Source organism: Capra hircus, chromosome 24 (assembly GCF_001704415.2).
Source record: "Capra hircus breed San Clemente chromosome 24, ASM170441v1, whole genome shotgun sequence".
Taxonomy (NCBI): Eukaryota; Metazoa; Chordata; class Mammalia; order Artiodactyla; family Bovidae; genus Capra; species Capra hircus.
In genome coordinates this window covers 62259310-62278905 of record NC_030831.1, presented here as the reverse complement: position 1 = coordinate 62278905, position 19596 = coordinate 62259310, and the positions used below count along the sequence as shown (strand labels likewise).

The 19596-nt window shown below is 43.5% G+C and overlaps 1 protein-coding gene across 1 annotated transcript; it reads right to left on the bottom strand.

Annotated features, from left to right (window-relative positions):
* Positions 2166-18815, bottom strand: LOC102181552 (plasminogen activator inhibitor 2). Its single transcript, XM_005697318.2, has 8 exons — positions 18732-18815; positions 14445-14624; positions 10441-10560; positions 8484-8612; positions 7729-7846; positions 4620-4762; positions 3776-3940; positions 2166-3250 (listed from the first exon to the last, which is right to left on the bottom strand). Exons 2-8 carry the CDS (start codon positions 14613-14615, stop codon positions 2846-2848), a joined length of 1251 nt encoding a protein of 416 aa, XP_005697375.2. The 5' UTR covers positions 14616-14624; positions 18732-18815; the 3' UTR covers positions 2166-2845.

The following is a 19596-nucleotide window of genomic DNA, read 5'->3' as shown; positions in this document are numbered from 1 at the left end:
AAAGTCACAGAGCAGATCCATTGTGAATTCAAAATTAACCCTTCCCGGTTACATAAGAACACTGATTACATCCTTGACTCACCCTCATGACCAATTCTAATCCCAGTTACCCTCCAAAGGCCCAGCCTACAAACTACATTACATCAGGGATTAGGGTTTCAACATCTGTGTTGGAATGAAGATAACAAATATTCGGGCCATAGTGGTGGCTGAGAGTTTCCCAGAACTGAACCAAGACACAGGTTTCCAAATGGAAAACTTCTCCTGATGAATAAGCTAAATTTTGAAAACTATTTAAAAGGACTCCTAATGCACTAAAATATCAAGAACAGCATCAAAAACAAAAATAAAATTATTAAATTTTAATAATTTAATCTACAAGAAGCAAAACTACAGAGACATCACTTTGCCCACAAAAGTCCCTACAGTCAAAGTTTGGGTTTTCCAGTAGTCAGGTACGGATGTGAGAGCTGGACCATAAAGAAGGCTGAGCACTGAAGAATTGATGCTTTTGAATTGTGGTGCTGGAGAAGACTCTTGAGAGTCCCTTGGACAGCAAGGAGATCAAACCAGTCAATCCTAAGGGAAATCAACCCTTTGTATTCATTAGAAGTGCTGATGCTAAAGCTGAAGCTCCAATGCTTGGCCACATGATGGAAAAGCCAACTCAATAGAGAAATCTCAGATGCTGGGAAAGAATGAAGGCAGGAGGAGAAGGGGACCACAGAGGATGAGGTGGTTGGATGGCATCACTGACTCAATGGACTTGCATTGGAGCAAACTCAGGGGGATAATGAAGGACAAGGAAGCCTGGCATGCTGCAGTCCGTGGGGTCACAAAGAGTCAGACACGTCTTAGCAATCAAATAACAACAAAGTGTGAAGAACACTTTGAACCTAGAATTCTATGCTCATGCTCTAACTCAGTAATGATGGTGATATACATCTTAAGACTCACAACCTCACAATGATTCAGAAAGTTTCTATCTATCACCTTGCTGAATGGATTGGTAAAATACATATTTTTAATGAATCTAAAAGTAGGTAAGAGAAAGCAAGGAAGAACCTCTAATTTTTAACAATGTTTGATTGAGAGGAAATAAATCACAATTCAAGCCTTAAAGAATTAGCTGAATAATTTTGGGGGACTCTATGCTTGACCAGCTGACAGTGAGACAGTTTTATTGCCGACTAAGAAAATAATTATACTCACTAGTATTTATTAAGTACTGTATGTGCTAAGCATTCATTTAATTTCTTGTCAGGCATGAGTTCATTCCAGCATCAGAACCACCTTATGAGAAAAGCACTGAAAGAAAACTGAAGCAGGAAGAAGCATCATTCCCAGCTTGTGGTCAGAGGACTCATAAGTGTGCGAACTGGGATTTAGGTGCAGTTAAGTCAAGGCCATAAGGCTGCCTCTTTGGCCATGATGCTCCAGTGGGTCACCCATCCCTAGATTTCATCATAAAGAGGGCAGTGCCTGGAATGCATTTTTAGGACCAGCCACACTACTGTAGCCAGGTCAGACTCCCTAAACCTCAGATCTTCCTTATTTCTCAGAACTTAAATTATGTTTTTCTGTGCTGCTGATCCACTCAAAAGTATTCAGTGCTATTTGAAGCAAACACACTTAAAGAAGTCAGCTTGCGTTTTCCTCCTGCCCTCGTGCCCAGCTCTTCTCTGCCCCTCTGGACTCTCCCTCTCTCGGTGCGCTCAGTGAGCTGACCCTGGTGCTGTGTCTGCACTGCTAGACTCAGTGTTGATTCCCGATGTCCTGATTTGAACACAGGGGCCCCCAAAGACTCTGACCCAAGCCGTCCTTTTGCACTGCTGTACTTTTCCTGCTGGGAGAAGGCAGCTCTAATCAGGTTCTCACGCAGCTCCATCCCACCCCCGACACGGGGCCCCTTGCAAAGCAGTTGGTTAGTCCTTTGGCTCCTTTATTCTGTTTACTTGGTTCTCACAAAAGAGCTGTGACGCCTGATTTCTGAGAGACAAGATAGCCAGATCTTGTAATCTAAAGACCTAATAGAATGTAAACAAACAGACGGTTTGTGAAAATAGGTTTATTTTCTATATTTTTGCAACCTTATGTAAGTTACAGCCACGTGCATGGGATACATAGTGCTAGAAATGCACGCAGTATACATTTCCCTGTTGTTCAAAGCTTTCTTCTAGATCTCTCCTACAAAAGGGCATGGAAGGCCATCTACTTATCCTTCATTATAAGAACAAATACATACGCCTACATGCTTAGTCACTAAGTCATGCCTCATTTGTTGCAACCCCTGGACTGTAGCCTGCTAGGCTCCTCTGTCCATGGAATTCCCCAGGCAAGAACACTGAAGTGGGTAGCCGTTCCCTTCTCCAGGAGATCTTCCCGACCCAGGGATCGAACTCAGGTATCCTGCATTGCAGGTGGATTCTTCACCCTCTGAGCCACCAGGGACGCCCACAAATACATATATTTCCTGAGAAAGAAGAATAAGTGATGACCGGCTTCTGTAAATGTATCAGCTACAGTAGACAGTGACCATAATTTTTATAAAAGTATATAAAACAATAAATAATACAGTAAAGGTTAATGCTATAAAATAAACTGAGAGTAAGAAAGAGCTAAATGAGAGATCATCCCATTTTAGGAGGCCAAATGATTAATGGCGGGGGGGGAGGTGATGTTATGATTGACAGATGTCACACCATGTCTGTGTTTCTAGTTATTGTGCAATAGAAGTTCAGAAAAGCAGAAACACGCGGAGGTCTCTCAAGTTTTGGCACTTGCAGAACTCCTGAGGCTTATACCTCATATTACAAATTTCTGTGCAGAAACGGAAACTTTCAATTTAGGGTGATGCAAATCTGCCCCAAAAGAGAATGCTCTTGGTTATCTTGTGCACGATAAGGAAGAGGAAAGGATGGTCTGCCACAAACTGCGGGCCTCCATGGCCTGTTCTCCCTGTTACGATGGCCCCAGTGCCGGCAGCAGCCTCAGTGCCCTCCTCGTTCACATCCACAGAAGCTTGATGGAACACTTCAGACAGAAACAGGTCATTCTTTTCTGACATGCCTGAGAAATTGGCTCGGCCTTGGCTGAAGGCATCGCCCATGCCCATGCTCGTGAGAATGGTCTTGAGTTCATAACGCTCTTCCAGTTTGAACTTGGGGATGTACACCTCCACGTCATCCTCACCCATGGTGTCCTCGCTGAGCCACTTGCTGAGTTTGTCATGGGTGATTTCACTCTCCAGCTATGAATCCAAAACATAAAACCACTGAGTGCTTAGCAGAGAAGGACAACAACCTCTAATGTTGACAACCAATGACTTTACTATATTAAAGTAAAATTTAAAAGTTAGGTAAAAATTTTGCAAGATAGCATATATGAGATGTGTTTAAGGCTTCTGAATGACCGGGAAACCTGGAACAATTCATCTCAAACAAGTTCGCATATTCAAACTACACACCATTTCCTCAGATGTAGGCATGTGCAAAGGCTTCCCAGGTGACTCAGTGATAAAAAAAATCCACCTGCCAATGCAGGAGATGTGGGTTTGATCCTTGGGTCAGGAAGATCCCCTGGAGAGGGAATGGCAACCTGCTCCAGCAATCTTGCCTGGGAAATCTCATGGACAGAGGAGTATGGTGGGCTACAGTCCAGGGGGTCTCAAAGAGTCGGACATGATTTAGCGACTAAAGAACAGCAGCAGCAGCAGACATGTGCAAAGGTGCGTTTAGCCCCAGGAGTTTAAAACAATGTAAGCTGGAATTCTTACCAACTCCAAGCCCGTGGAGGACTCAGCAATTCCATCTGGAAGCAGCAGGAACATACTGACCTCTCCAGCATATGGGAGTTCTAGAATCTGGACCTTCAGGTCTGCTATGTATCCAATGTTTAGCTTTTCGTGCAGGAACATCATCTCTACTGATTTGCGCTGAGTCTAAAGTAATTAAAAAGTAAAATATGAAAGTTGATAGTAAGATGTCAAAAAATTTACAGTCAGACATAAAAGAGAATGGGTTCTGCTTTCATGCTAAAGAAATAGATTTTTTTAATTAAAAATTTGTTTTGAAATTTGTCTAAAAAAGTCAAAATACATTTTAAAAAATAAAAATTTATTATTTGTATACTCTCACAGTGACTCTAACCTATTTTGTTCTTTCAAGATTATACCCATTAGTAATAAAATGGACAATTATAATTAAATACTAAAACATTTGTTCAGGACCTCCTAGGGGTCAAGAACTCTGCAAAATCTCATTGAATCTTTACAACAACATTTTGAGTTGGATATTATCATCCTAGTTTCACAGATCAAAAAAAGGAGTGCATGAACCACAAGTAACATCATAGTTGGTACAGCCTACGTATAAGTCCAAGATTGTGTAATTATAAAGCCCATGGTCTTTACCATTACTCATATGACCTCTGAGAAAATTACCAAGTGCTATTCAGTAACCTGAAAGAGTCAATCAACTATCCAGTGTGCATAACTTCTAACTATTAATAGCAAATCATGTATGGGTATCAATGAGTGGTCCCAATTTCTCTTTTTCTATTTTGTCAAAGACCCTAAAATATATATTAAGAAAATCTGTTTTATTGTCATTGTCTCATACCGAGTTCACACGGAAAGGATAAAGCCCCTTTAGTTTCTTCTGAAATGGAGTCTTCCATCTTCCTTTGAAGTAGATAGCATTCACCAGGACCATCTTGGTGTCTGCATCAACAGAACCTTCAGGTAACAAGTTTGGGATTTTGCCTACAGAAAATATGATATATGCTTATGTTTCATGATCAACAATTATGAAGTCATTATGATTTCTTGAATCTTTTCAGTCACCATCAAGCTTGACATCCACATTTATCAAACTCTGCAGAGATGTTGATATTCACATTCAAATTTTTCTCTTAATTTATTTAAAACATAAGTAAAATTTTTTCAGGTTTGTGAAATTCAAGAGCAAATGAAGAAGTAATGTAACTAAGATTTAGAATTGCTAGCAGACTTGGAAAAAAATTTTAAGTTTCTTTTATTTTTTTCTCTTTGTGCTGCATGCAGGATCTTAGTCCTCTGACAAAGAACTGAACCTGCATCCCTTGCTTTGAGAGCACAGAGTCTTAACCCCTGGACTGCCAGAGAAGTCCCAGAAATTTTTAAATTCCTTTTATACTGTTTTCTCAAAGTTTTACAGTGATATGAAGTTAGTTCATTCAGATGGGAGTGAAAAAGAGACTTAAGGAATATAATGGGCGTCCCTGTAGCTCAGATGGTAAAGAATCTGCCAGCCAATGCAGAAGACCCGAGTTCAGTCCCTGGGTGGCAAAGATCCCTTGGAGAAGAGAATTGCAACCCACTCCAGTCTTCTTGCCTGGAGAATTTCATGGGCAGAGGATCCTGGCCAGCTGCAGTCCATGGGATCGCAAAGAGTCAGGCATGGCTGAGTGGCTGGCGCTGCCACGGTGTTTAATAGTGCGTTTCCCCAGCGTGTCAGTAGGGCCCCTTGTAGACCTGCTCTAGACAGCCCGTAGGTCTAACTCATTGATTCATCCAAAAACAGTGCTTTGGAAGTTGCGCTACACCTACATCAGGAATAGCATAGATTCGTGAAGTAATAAAGGAAAAACTGTCCTGGGGGTGGGGCGGGCTTGGAAGAGACATTCTAAATCATTCAGGAAAGAAAGTGCGGTGAGTTCTATCAAGAGAGCTGAATAACGCAGAGAACAGCAACAACGCAGAGAAGGGAATGAATGACCGAGTCCAAGAAAGTTCCCAGAAGTGATGATATCTGACTGTGATTTTAAGTCCGTTTAAGAAACAGCCCATTTATAGTGAATACCTGCTCTGCAATATTTCAACCACATTATTCTATTTACTCCTCACAACCATTCAAGTGAGGGAGTATTATTAGTGTCATGTTACACAAATAGGAAGTCAACCTTGAATATTCATTGGAAGGACTGATGCTGAAGCTGAAGCTCCAGTACTTTGGCCACCTGCTGAGAAGAGTTAACTCATTGGAAAAGACCCTGATGCTGGGAAGACTGAGAGCAAGAGGAGAAGGCGGCAGCAGAGGATGAGATGGCTGGATGGCATCACTGACTCAATGGACATGAGTTTGAGTGAACTGCAGGAGATAGTGAAGGACAGGGAAGCCTGGCGTGCTGCAGTTCGTGGGGTGGCAAAGAGTCGGACATGACTTAGCAGCTGAACAACAGCACAAACGGGCACCATAGTGAGATATTAGTGACCTTTCCAAGGTCATAATGCTTGAGAGCTGGTCAGAATTCCACCATCTTCCATTTCTGCTGACAGATACAGGACTCAAGCAAAAAGGCCACTGTAGTCTGACCAGTTTCAGTATAGCTATTCAATATCTTCATCAGTAAAACCCCTAGCAAATAAAACTCCTGGTCACTACTTGGAAACCTACTGGGAATTTATTTAACTTTGTCACACATAATATTTGATCATAACAAGGAAAAAAGAAATCTTTCTCCAAGTACTATAAAAATTGGTAAAACAATCAATCTAAATGACTATTTGGCATTTTTGCAATTTCACTGATTGATTTGTAGCCATTCACCACAAACGCTTAGAAAGAAGAGATTCTTGCTGTTCTCAGAAAAGCAAAGCTTTCATGCGTCTCTTTGATTTTGCAATCTCCTTTGACTTCATTTTTGTTAAATCTTCACTTTGTCTGCTTCCTTTTTGTCAGTGGGGCATCAATCTTTCAGAGCAGTAATTTAAAAATCTAGGAATGAAGAACTAAAGTAGGCCAACTGTTTTTAGAGGAACAATAATTCTTTTTTCAATTCTACAGAACGTAATACAAGTGCTTTTTCTATGATGGTAGCTAAGAAACGAGGGTAGCATACTATGGTCTGAAACAATGTTTTAAACACAGGAGGCAGGGACTTCCCTAGTAGCCCAGGGGCTCCGATTCCTTGTCGCCTACGCTGGGGGCCCAGGTTCAATCCCTGGTCAGGCGACTAGATTTCACGTGCCACAACTGTGACCCAACACGCCAGATAAAAATGCATTTTAAAGTAAATAAACAAGCATAGGAAATACGTGAAAATATGTTTTCTGCATTATCAAACTCTTTAAATGTTAATTTGAAGAATTTCAGAATTAGACTAAGGCTCAGAAGAAGAGGAAACCCCAGCTGCTCCACGAAAAGATAGTGGGATCTTGGATGAGTCAGTCAGGAACTGAGGACACGCATAGGAAAGGCGGAGGCAGCTTAGACGGTTAACGGGAGATAAAGAAGGGACTGACAGAACCGGACAGCGTACTGACTCTGGACGGGGAACCAGAAGGAAAGCTAAAGTTCTATGATCCCTCCCTTTTCCGTTGCCCATTTTCTCGCGCCAATTGCTCAGTTGGATATTGTTCCTTTTTCCTTTGTTTTTGTTTGCAGTGTGCATAAAGTCACAATTCTTTCAACACTGATATTTCCTAAATTAGCAAAGGTCTGCCTCTTCTTACATTCTATTCGGTAATAATCCAAACCAGATTATTGAAGTACTGAATATATATCTTCTATTAATAGACCTTGATTATTTTTTTCTCACTTCAAACACCACAAAACTCAACAAGAATCAGGTTACATTAGCCAAAATAACTAAGGTTAGGAGTAAGAGCAAAGTCCAAGGATTTTAAAACACACACACATCAGAGTTTTCTACATGGAAGGACGAGCAGAAACTACTTCTTGATTTTACCTTTGGTTTGAGTCTTGACCCAGGAATTAATCTTTTTTCTGGCATCTTCTGCACATTCTAGGAAGTCGACCGCCTGCGGTTCTGTAGAGTAATATTTCTTAGAGAGTTCCATGTATTCCTTTAAAGCGAAAAAATAATGACAAGATTACTTAGAATATATACCCAACAAGTGAAAGTGTTAGCTGCTCAGTTGTGTCTGACTCTTTGTGACCCCATGGACTGTAGCCCGCCAGGCTCCTCTGTCCATGGGACTCTCCAGCCAAGAATACTGGAGTGGGCTGCCATGCCCTCCTCTGGGATATCCAACCATCTGTGGTGCATTTGTAGATTGCAGGTTTCCTGTCAAGACTGGGAGCCTGAAGCAGGGTAGGGGGAGATTGGCTGGGGGCTGATTGTGTGCTCTCTTGACCCTCCCCCCCAATCCAGTCCCGACGGCCTCTGTTCTCCTTCTCGCTCTGTACAACGACACTGAATGCAGAGCGAGAGGCTGGGCGTGGGGTTAGTGGTTCTGGGAACACCTGTGCGCACCTTCTGACTTGTGACTTTCCATGTGGGGTTTTTACAGTAGAAACAGGAAGCACCCACGGAGGGAACATAAGCATGACTGTGTTGGATCATGTCCCATGGGCTCCTCGGGGAGCCTTGTGAGCCTAGTGGAATTCTGACCCTCTGGGAATGAATCAGAGAAAACAGCTTTGAAAGTGACCTCGTTGCAAGTTTGGGACCCTGCCATTTAGATCGCAGGTTTCACTCACTTCCTTGAACCTTGCAGATTTCTCTCCAAACAGTTTATTGGCGCTTTCCAATAAATACTCCCCCGTGGACACGTTGATGGCGTTGCTGAGAGAATGGAAGGCTGAATGGATTACCCCCGCAGCTTGTGCCTTAAAAGGAAAGGAGGGATTCATTTTATGTAACTCAGGACTTCTAAACAAGATATTTCTTAAGCAATAGTATTTTTTTCTAGGATATCAATAAAATACTGTATTACAATATACTTTTTTCTGGCATTTTAGAAGTAACTCAGGAAATAATGTTGATATGGATATAGTACATTAAAACTTTTCAGATAATTTTTTACTTGTTTCAGATTTTTCTGTGCCCATAGGATTGGATTTAACTGTAACAGAACTGAGATTCTAGAAAAAGTCAGGCTCCTTTGATACTTACCTAAGCTATAGTCTCTAAGCAACTTTTATTATATTAAAATGTTACCTTAGAAATGCTCTCCTAAAAGTTTACAGAAGTTCTACAAGCCCCTTGGCATAGTTAAGGGGTAGTCTGTGCAATGGAATCTGGAGTTTAGAAAACTTGAAATCGAGGGGAATCCCAATCCCCAACCTGAAGTTAGCGAGCAGGATGACAGACAGGGGCTTAGTCACAGCAGAGGCTGGGTGAGGCTGAGGCCAGAGCCCTCAAGATGGGCCGTCAGCTGTCCACTCAGGCCTGACAGAGTCGCCTTATGAAGAAGCCCGCTCGTCCTCGTCTTGAGTCTATAATTCCCTGTGACAGGTAGATGGAGCATTGGCATTCCTAACCTGTGAGGGGACCTAAATCAGGGTGTGACTGTGGACGTTATTTACCAACAGGAGCCCATCTACACCAGGCTCCTAAGTGTAGCTGAGTGGTGTTTAAGGAAGTGGAGCACTGGGGAAAGATGCTGGCTCGAGGCTGATAAGATGAATGGAGGGTAGATAGACAGAGAGTAGACGATGATCACAACAGGTGGATAGACTGGCGCCGTTCTGTTGTTAATAATGATGAGGACAGATCGACAGACTGGGAGAGAGAAGGGAGATAGACAGATGGACAGTGGCTGAGGATCACAGTGACCACCGCAGGGAGGGAGGGAGGGAGGGAGATAGATAGATAGATAGATGGTAGCTGAGGATCATAATGACGACCATAGGGAGGGAGGTAGATAGGGAGAGAGAAGGAAGATAGACAGATGGTAGCTGATGATCACAAAATGACGACAGGAGGGAGGGAGGGAGGGAGGGAGAGAGAAGGAAGATAGATAGATGGTAGCTGAGGATCACAGTAACGACCATAGGGAGGGAGGGAGGGATGGAGATAGATGTGCGTTTGTGCTCAGTAGCCCAGCCGTGTCTGACTCTTTGCGACTCTTTGGACTTAGCCCGCCAAGCTCCTCTGTCCGTGGGATGTTTCAGGCAAGAGTACTGGAGCGGGTTGCCATTTCCTGCTCCGGGGAATCATCTTATCCAGGGACTGAACCTGCGTCTCCTGCGCTGCAGGCAGACTCTTCACCACTGAGCCTCGGGGCAGCGCTAGATAGATGGGAGAGAGGAGACGAAGGACACAGGAAGGCCAGTGACCTCTTCTGAAGTCACGAGGCCTGGCCACCTCCACTCCTCAATGACTCGCCACCTCTTACTCTGGACTGCATTCACACATGTGTGTTGTAGGAGTCTCCACCGTGGCTTTAGAATAAATTATACAAACCCAACTAATGGCAGAGTAATGTGAGAGAATTTACAGTCTTGACCTGGAAGCCAAAAAACGGATTCCACCCCAGCTCTGCCCTTCCCTATGAGAGTGGCTGTAAGATGTTTGCTCAAGGGCTGAGAGTCTTAGTTTCCTTCCTATGAAAGGCAGAAGTTGTACTAGGTTCCTTCCCTAATATTGTGACTTTAAGACAAGAATTTTCTGAAAACAAAATACGAAAGAACTAGGAAAGGATGAGTCAGATACCTGCAAAATAGCGTCCGGACAGGCGCCCCTCTGGGTCTGCTGTGAGAAATCACAGCTGCTGAGGCTCCGTGGGGTCGCTGGGGCACCTCTGTGGACTCCAGCGTGGCTAAACTGAAGCACCTACAACCGGAATTCGAGAAAATTGGGCACGTTTTTCTGCTGCATTATTTAGCTTCTAAACCAACGGCTGTCGAGTACCTTAGTGGTCCTACGTCAAGTTCCTTGCCTTTGTGTCTGGGCAGCAAGCACAGATGCTCTTCAGGTATAATATGTGTCAGTCAGTGACATTCCCTTCATGGGAATTAGCATGAATTATTTTATACTAATTCAAACAGTGGCCATTTTAACAAAATATATATAATGAGATGATTTATAACCTTTTGATTAAATTATCACCCAACTCATAAACTTCCTTGAAAACATCCCAGTATTTTGAAGGAAGTAATAAGGTTAACTCCTGACCTTGTATCTCTCCACTGAGTGGCCTTACACATTATACCCTTCTAGACTGTTAACAACTAGCAGCCACAGCTAGCTTAAGCACAAAAACAGGGTGCCCAGTATTGCCAAGGGTCACCTAAAGCATTTGCACATACATCATTTACACATAAAGAAATCCCTCACTTCTGTCCATGTTGGGGGAAGATGGCAGGGGTCAGATGACAATGTGAATTCCTTTTTTAAAATATTTATTTTCATTTGTGTATTTATTCAGCTGCCCACGGGCTTGGTTGAGGCAGGCAGCATCTTTAGTTGCAGCATGCAAGATCTTTAGTTTCCACATGTTCCCCGACCAGGGATCAGACCCAGGTCCCCTTGCATCCCAGTGTGACTTTCTTTATGGTGAAAGTGGCAGGTCCAGCTAACAGTGAAGCTGGCAGGTGCAGCCTGGCCCTGGAAGGTGCCTCAAGCCCCCTCCCCCAGTACAGCAGACTCCTCCACTTGGCCCTGACCCCCACCCACCCCTACCTCCAGCTTCCTTTGGGTCCCAGCGCCATGGGGCCCCAGGCAGGGGGGAACTTATTGGTAAAGCATTGATGGTGGAGGCTCTGCCAAGGGAGGGAAGGTAACCTTACCCAGCAGATGGTGGATTTCTAGGCTGGAAGGAGAGGTGTTAGGATCTCTGGGGTCTTTCTCTGCTCTTAAGATCATATATTGTAAGTTCCTACCTAATACTCTCTGAAAATCAGTCTGACTGACAGTGTAAAAGGGAGGAATACTTCTTGTAAGAGCTTCCCTGGTGGTCCCACCATTTGAGGAAGCTGACCCATAAGTCGGGGTCTCTGCAGCACTGAAGCCCACTCGAGGCATGACGAGAGTCCTTGCAGGTGGGGGGGGTGTGTCACGCTCCTGAGCCAGGCTGAGGCAGGCACCCTGCCCAGAGAGCTGGCCTGGCCCAGGCCGGTCAGTGGCCTTATCCTAAAGGAAAGAGCTGGGTGAAAATACCCCTGCAAATCTCACATGGCCTGTGCTTTGTAAGAGAGTATCTGTTTATTCTATTTGCTCTTTTTTCCCACTACAACCGTTCCAGCCTTACCAGCTAAACCAGTTCCCAAGTGTGGGCAGCCTCTTCCTGCCCTGATTTTCTCATCTATAAAGTGAATAAGACAATCAGAGCACCTACCTCACAGGATTTTGTATTCTGTGGATAAATTCATAAAACGTTCTCAGCAAGGTGCCTGGCTGGGGCACTGTAAGTATCAGCTATGAAAACAGTTAGTTCCACCACATGCCTCTCCTGTTAGCTCTAATCTTCATACTCATCTTGACCAATACACATTTTCACTTACATTTTAAAAATAAGAGAGTTACTACTAGACTCTTTTGAGTTATCAAATGGTGTTCGAGAGGTCTGCAACCATTGCACAAAATAGGTGGTTACCAATCCGCATTACGTGTGATCAAATTAATATAGTTTGTGGGCACAGAATGTCTCCCATCCAAGTATGAACCAGGCCCAGCCCTGCTTAGCTTCCAGGATTGGGAGGGTTCAGGGCGGTATAGCCACAGACCACACAGACCCCCTTTGGGGAAGAAGATACTTTAAAGTTGGACCGTGGTGGTGGCTGCACAGCCCTTGTGAATATACTAAGAGCTACTGAATTGTAAACTTTAGATGGGTGAATTTTATGAAATGTGAATTATATCTCAACAAAGTTTTTCTTATAAAATAAAAAATAAGAAAGCTGAGGCTCAGAGCATTTAAATGGCTTCATTTACACGCCTAGTAAGTGGCAAAACCACCAACCAAAGACAGGCAGGTCTGTCCCCAAAGTCCAGGCTTCCATGTCCAAACCAAAAAGCGTCTCCTCTTTTTCTTGGTAGAGACTTAAACCAATTTGCCTTTGAATTTTATAATCTTCCCATGTGGCAGAGTTACAAGAAAACTACTGTATATAAAATTCTTGTCCCACATGCAGAAAATACTTTCCAAACACAGAAAAGCTGTGTTGTACCATGAGTGACAAATAAGTTATTTTCCTCTGGTAGCAAAATCAAGATTTTCTCTTTAGCACCTAGAGCATTTTGTTTGGCATCTGTCCTCAAAAAAAAAAAAAAAAAATCGCTTCTGATCCCTTTACATTTGAAAAATGGAGACTTCCCTGGAGGTCCCGTGGCTAAGACCCATGCTTCCAGTGCAGGGCGAAGGGAATTAACATTCCACACAGCACGGCCAAAAACTAAATAAAAATAAAAACTGAAGTCCTTGATGTTTTCCAAAGATTTTAATGGCGTTCACTGCCTTTATTTTTTTTTTCCAAGGCAAAGAAAATAAAGGGAAAGGAGTTTTGCAAAATGCGGCTGGCATCAGGGAGTTGGGCAACTGGGCTTTGCTGTGAGTCTTGATGTTCAAACTGCCACAGAGAAGCTCCCAGCCCTTTTCCTCCTGCGGTGAGATTGGCTAATGCTCTGAGTGAGCCACTCCAAACAAGGCCCGCCTCAAGCGGGTCACCGTGTACCTGGAAGACTGTCCATCTCCCGGTACTCACACACTCAGGTGCGATTCTCACGGGAAACTCCGGTGTGACTGAGGACAGCATCCACGCTTGTGAGAAACAGAGCCTGGACGCCCAGCACTCAGTGCGGACGTATGCACACACAGGACTAGGAAGGAATTTTAACGATATAATTACCTCGTCTGCTCACGGACCCAGGGAAGACAAGATCGTGTGAACTTTAATAGCACCACATTCATCCCAGAGGATGACTGCTGTGTACAAGTGAAGTAGGTCAATGTATTTCCACAGTCCCTGACCCAGTGAGAGGGTCCCCTGACTGAGCTGGTGTCCATTCACCAAGGAAGGAAGCCAGCGGCCCTGACAGAAGGACCCCACAGTGCCGGCCCCCCCGACCACCTTGACTTTGAAGGCTGGCCATGCCATCAGCCCCATTTTGTTGACATGAGCTCATGGGGCAGAGAGTGTTGGCTGAGGCCCTCCGAAGTTGTGTTGCTCTCGGTGCCTCCCCCAGAGTGCAGAGACCAAGCTCTGGGACGGTTTTTCCTCCTCATGGCACGCTCTTAACACCACTGCTAGGAATTCTTCACATAGATGGAAAGAGCCTGAGATGAGACAGCAGAAACCAGAGGAACCCAGGGAAAGGTGCTTCAGCCCCACTGCCCACCTGTCACTGATGCTCTTAAAACCAGTAAGAGATAAAGCAGACAAACCTTCTGAGAAATATAAACATTATCAGATGTCAGATAAAGTCATTATTAACTATTTCTAACGTGGCAGGATAAGAAAACTGATAACCCTTCTACTGTATCCACCATTGAGGGTTTTCATGGTTTGGCTCTTCTATGCATTCGAATCTGAGTAACTTGTGTTGTGGTGGCTTGTGATGACTGCTGAGGGCATGGGTTCGATCCCTGGTGGGGGAACTAACCCCACTAGCTGCGGACTTTGTTACAGTCCAGACTCTGCAAGCACATAACCAGAGCAGTTCTGCAGTTCGGGTCAGGAGCCCTTCAGTCCCAGGTGGGAACCCTAACAGAAACTCACCCGGGCTATCTGGTCCGCAGTACTGCCCCGGGCGCCCAGGTACACCATGGCCATGGTGGCGGAGATGCTCCAGGGACAGAAGAGGAGATTCTGTGTGTCGGCACTTGTATTTGCCAGGTGCTTGAAGAAATTGAGGGCAAAGATTGTGTTTGCCACATAAAGTTCTTCCATTGTCTCAATCTGGAAGGAAAACGAGGCAAAGCAACAGCTCTAAAAGATGACTCAGCCTTTTGAGGGATGTCAGCGGCGTAGCTCAGGCTGCACCCTGCACAGGGTAGGGGGTCCCTCTCTGTTCTCCTTTAACTAAACAGGGCCCGCAGCATCGTGACCCTGCGACCTGTGCAGCCACTAAAGGTTCCACTCTCGGCGCAGTGCACTGCGGTCACAACCCGGCAATTCCTTAATAACTTTATACAAAGGGCCCTCCCTGCATTTCCCTTTTGCACTGGGTCCTGCAAATGACGCAGCTGATCCTGAGATAGAGGGAGCAGTCCTGGGGTGCCTGGTGACACTCCACCTCGTAATAAGTATAATGACAGCAGTAGCAGTGAGTGGCCCTTACCGGATTCTTCCTGTGTAACAGATGCTGTGTTCAGCCTCTCCCCTGTACTAAACCAGTCAGTCCTCACACAAGCCCTGTGAGGAAGGCACTGCTATTCTTGTGCCTACAAAGGAAAAATCTACTGCCCCAGAGAGAATCAGAAAAGTGACCCCTGTCACTCAACTGTAAGGGACAGGACTGGAAATTGAAGCCGGGTGGGTGGGTGGCCTTCAGGGTCACACTCTCAGCCTCTGTGTTGTACCTACAGACACACGTCACATGTACAGACACACAGATACACACACTAGGACTTCCCCTGGTGGCTCAGTCAGTAAAGAATCCACCTGCAATGCAGAAGACAACCTGCAGTGCAGGAAGCCCACATTTGATCCCTGGGTCGGGAAGGTCCCTGGAGAAGGAAATGGCCACCCACTCCAGTATTCTGGGAATACTGCCCTGGGAAATCCCGTGGGCAGAGGAGCCTGGAGGGCTACAGTCCGCAGGGTCACAAGAGTCAATGGACATGATTAGTGACTAAACCGTCATCATCACACACACCAGAGGAAAACACACACGTATCCAAATGCAAGCCACGTGCACACATACTCTTGTTGGCCCCAGCAGAGATGGCCAAACTCCTTTCTAGAAGTGGCTTAGACTCACCTTTTGAGAGTCAGCATTTCACACCGCCCTATCTCCCGTTCCTACACCCCCTCCACTCACTCACACACCACAGCCTTTCTACCAAAGCACCCCCTGTGCTGAGCAGCTCATTGCTGGAGATGCTGGAAAGGCCCCCTCCTCCCACCACCCCTAGCAGGGCAGCCAACACCAGGTCCCTCTGCAGGAGTGGTCCTGGATTTATGGAGCTCACACACACACACACACACACACGAACACACACACCCCATCCACCATCTGAAGATAAATGACAGTCACACCTACCGTGACCTAAGACTCGCAGCAGCCAAACGCTTGGACACACCCGGGTGTGGGTGGGTACCTGCTGGTTCTAGCCAACAGACTGTATCTTACATTTTCACAATGGCTTCAAACACACCCTGCAATTACCAGAATCTATAAATGTACCAAGCTACGCTGACACTCATCATTCCACAGGAGCCTTCTGGGGACGGTGGCTGGGGAGCCGCTGGGGGAGGCCCTGCAGGAGGCTCTCTACAGCCTTGGGCTCCCTCGGCGGGGCCTCCCAGGCTCACATCTCCCCAGTCCAGGGCTGACACCTGAACACTCGGTTCACAAACATTTCTCGTGAAGAAAATGATTGCTACTTGTATCAAAATTTCTCATGCAAGATACCACCCAATTGTATTTTATCAAGACAAAATAGTAAATTAAATAAAACATGTCCCCAAAACTCTCTCATGTCTTCTTGTCTCCTTTAATATATAATATTCACAGGATCAATGTGAGGTACATATTCTGATCTTTATTCTATAGGTTACGTCCTGATGTCCTGAGACATATATAAGGTCACAGAGTTTGTAATGATGCAGGGATTCCAGCCTAGGATTCAAGCTTCAGAAACCCACTCTGTCCAATGTCATTTACACCTCACCTGCTGATGTTTAACTACTACGTGTAACAGTTTCAGCCAGTTACTGGTTTGAGAAATGCTAGAAAGAGGAAATAAAAAGAGGAAGGAAGCTGGTTTGTAATACTACTAGAAGGCTTAAGTTTCGAAAAATCACTGCTTTTTTTTTTCTCTTGCTTCATCACTGAGGTTAGATTAACCTGGATGACTCAGAAATTTGTTTCCTCTTCCTTCTCAATTTTAAAACCATCTTTATAATGAATTATTCCTCTCAAAAACATTTCAAAAACAGAGAATTAATAGCATAAATATTTCTCTATTGTGTGCAATAAAATAAAGAATTGGAGCTATAAAAATAAACTTAAGCCTGCAAATTCCCTAGTGGCCCAGTGTTTAAGGCTCAGAACTTCCATTGCTGAGGGCATGGGCTCAGTCCCTGGCTTGGGAATTAAGATCCCACAAGCTGCATCATGTGACCAATTAATTAACTGACTAGTTAGTGCAGGCTTCTCCTATACCTAATTCTTTATAATGACCTGAATAGTCAGTCACTTTGACACTAGCAAAATTTGTCAAGACAAATAAAGAGTGAGGGTTTTTAATGCCAAGTTGGAAGTCCAGTTGACTGCGACTATTTTGTTAAAAAAAAAAATTAAAAAGTAAGGACAGAATTAAATCACCCCAGATGTATTTACTTGTTTTAAAAATAGTCTAAATTCTATCTTTCAGATAGGTGCAGTTAACTGCATTTAACATAAAAAATAATGTGTGATGTCTATATCACAGTTACCAAATTCCTTCAGCCTCACTGTTTTATTTACCTTGCATAATTACTTGCCTGGTAAACCTAGTGATTCTTGTTATACTGATGAAACTATGAAGATGGCGATAGCACAGCTGGTTTCCAAGCACAGACTGGCTTCCATTCCCAGCTCCAGCTGCTGTCCCTACAGACCTTTCAAATAAGGGTTGGGAAGCTCCCGTCTGTAGAATCTATGAATGTATAATACATATATGTATACACACACGGTGTCTTCTGACTCTACCACACGTCCACCCTGCATTTAAGTGGGAATCTGCCTAAGACCGCGTACAATCGAAGCCACTGAGTGACATCAGAATCTCTCAGAACAAGAAATACCTGCTGTGATTTCTTCACACTAGAGGGAGTTACACAACTTCAACAATTTCCAGATATTGTACTCCTAACCAACATCTGATACTATCTCAGAAGAACAAACAGATGAAAAGCGTATGTGGGCTGGCCTCCGTGATGTTTGTGTTGGTCCCTAAAGCGCAAGTTCACAAGCGTGCCACTGAAACTTGGCACAGGCGACCAAGAGCTCAGACCCGCAGCCACACTCCCTCCGCTCACTGGCATCGAACGTTAGATTTGAGTTTGCTGTAGCATTTTTAAGTGAATTTTTTTGCAGCAACACAGTGTAAATATTTTGAAATTGATCAGAAAAATTAGTGACACAGAGCAAACAATAACTTCAAGGAAATCCCCGGTTCCAAATTGCCAAGATTTCCCCATAAAATTAAAAGGCTTTCTGAATTTGATTTATTTCATAATGAATAATTATTTGCTTATGGGATACTAAATTCTTTATTGAACTATTACTTCAGTCCATCCAGCAACTAACTGGGCTATTCTTCCTCTTTCACCAAATTGACCAGTCATCAAACTAAGTTCAATCAGTATGTGCTGGCATTGGACAGAACCACTCAGTTTTCTGCTTTATTTCTGGTTGTTTAAGATGAAAACTGAGTCCTCTTTTTGTCTTTATCATAGTTATGTACAATTTATAAATTACTTTCAGCTGCTAAAAAAATACATTTTAATTGGTCTAGCTATTTTCATTAAATTCGGTGCCAAACAAGAACTAGTGAAGGGCACACACATTCTAAGCTGTTCAGTAAAACTGACATCACAACCAGAATGTACATTTGGGTTTGGTGAATGTTACGTAGGCATCTTCTGATCTCTGAGATTTAAGATTATGTATAACTTGATTTAATTCAAATCTTGAACCAAAACATTCTCAAACAAGCAACTAAACAAGAAAACACCATTAAACTTTTACTCATCCTCTAAAAACATCCCACAGTTTAATTTTCATTATATTAATAATACCAGTGTGCAAAATAAAACCCTATTTCCCAGAGAGAGACATGGAAATGGCTGAAATACCTGGTTCTTCTCTGCCTGACAGGAAACGGTCTTCTGAGCGTTGCTAGAGTTCAGACATGGCAATGACCGGTTTTATAATGCTCTGCCCCTCCCACGTGGCATTTTTTTTTTCTCTATGTCTATCTGTGTCCTTTGAGTGATTCAACATTTTACTCAGAAAGACATCATTAGAATAGAAATGCTTGTTTGCTAAGGCATCATTTATGAAGATGACATCATTCAGAAACTTTAAAATTTAGCAATACCTATACATGCCTGTTAAAATTAGCTAAAATCTAAAAAAAATTAAAAATAAAATAAAATTAGCTAAAAATCTGTCAGCCCCAGTTTCAACAGTCCCCTCTTTAGCTTGCTCTCTTGGTAAGAAATTCTACAGTGTCTCTTCTATCTTTTGACAAGGACAGCCTGGGAGCTTTTTGCAATACTTAAAAGCAATGGAATCCTTTCTCTTTTGAATCTAGACAGCCCCCAAACAATTCTTTGAGAACAGGGAAGAAAAATACACTTTTCTTCCTTATAAATTCTCTATTTTAAACCCTCTTACATTTTCTCAAGCTATAATTCCCTAAATAATTCTGGGTTCCACCCTAATCTGTCACAAATCAACCCAAAGAACATTCCATTCGCCGTTTCTTTAGACATAGATCTTATCTTTAATCCAACAGTGAAAAGCCATTGTGTACTTTAAGCTAATTTTTAAGTGGGTAAATTAAAGGTGTTAATTGGAATTTGTGATGTTGAAATCATGATTCTGAAAATCACTAGATTTTTAGATACAGCCAAAGGAATCTGATAAAAACAGATAAAAGATATGCACAATGAAACAGTCTGAGTTTTTAAATGTTCATATTGTTAGAGCTTATTG

Excerpts from the sequence above, each read along its gene's own strand:
- LOC102181552 (XM_005697318.2), bottom strand. The coding sequence starts at position 14,615 with ATGGAAGAACTTTATGTGGCAAACACAATCTTTGCCCTCAATTTCTTC. Across the intron at positions 7,847-8,483 it reads AATCTGCAAGGTTCAAGGAA|GAATACATGGAACTCTCTAA; the intron begins GTGAGTGAAACC and ends TTCGCTTTAAAG. Across the intron at positions 3,251-3,775 it reads CCTCCACGGGCTTGGAGTTG|CTGGAGAGTGAAATCACCCA; the intron begins GTAAGAATTCCA and ends TTGGATTCATAG.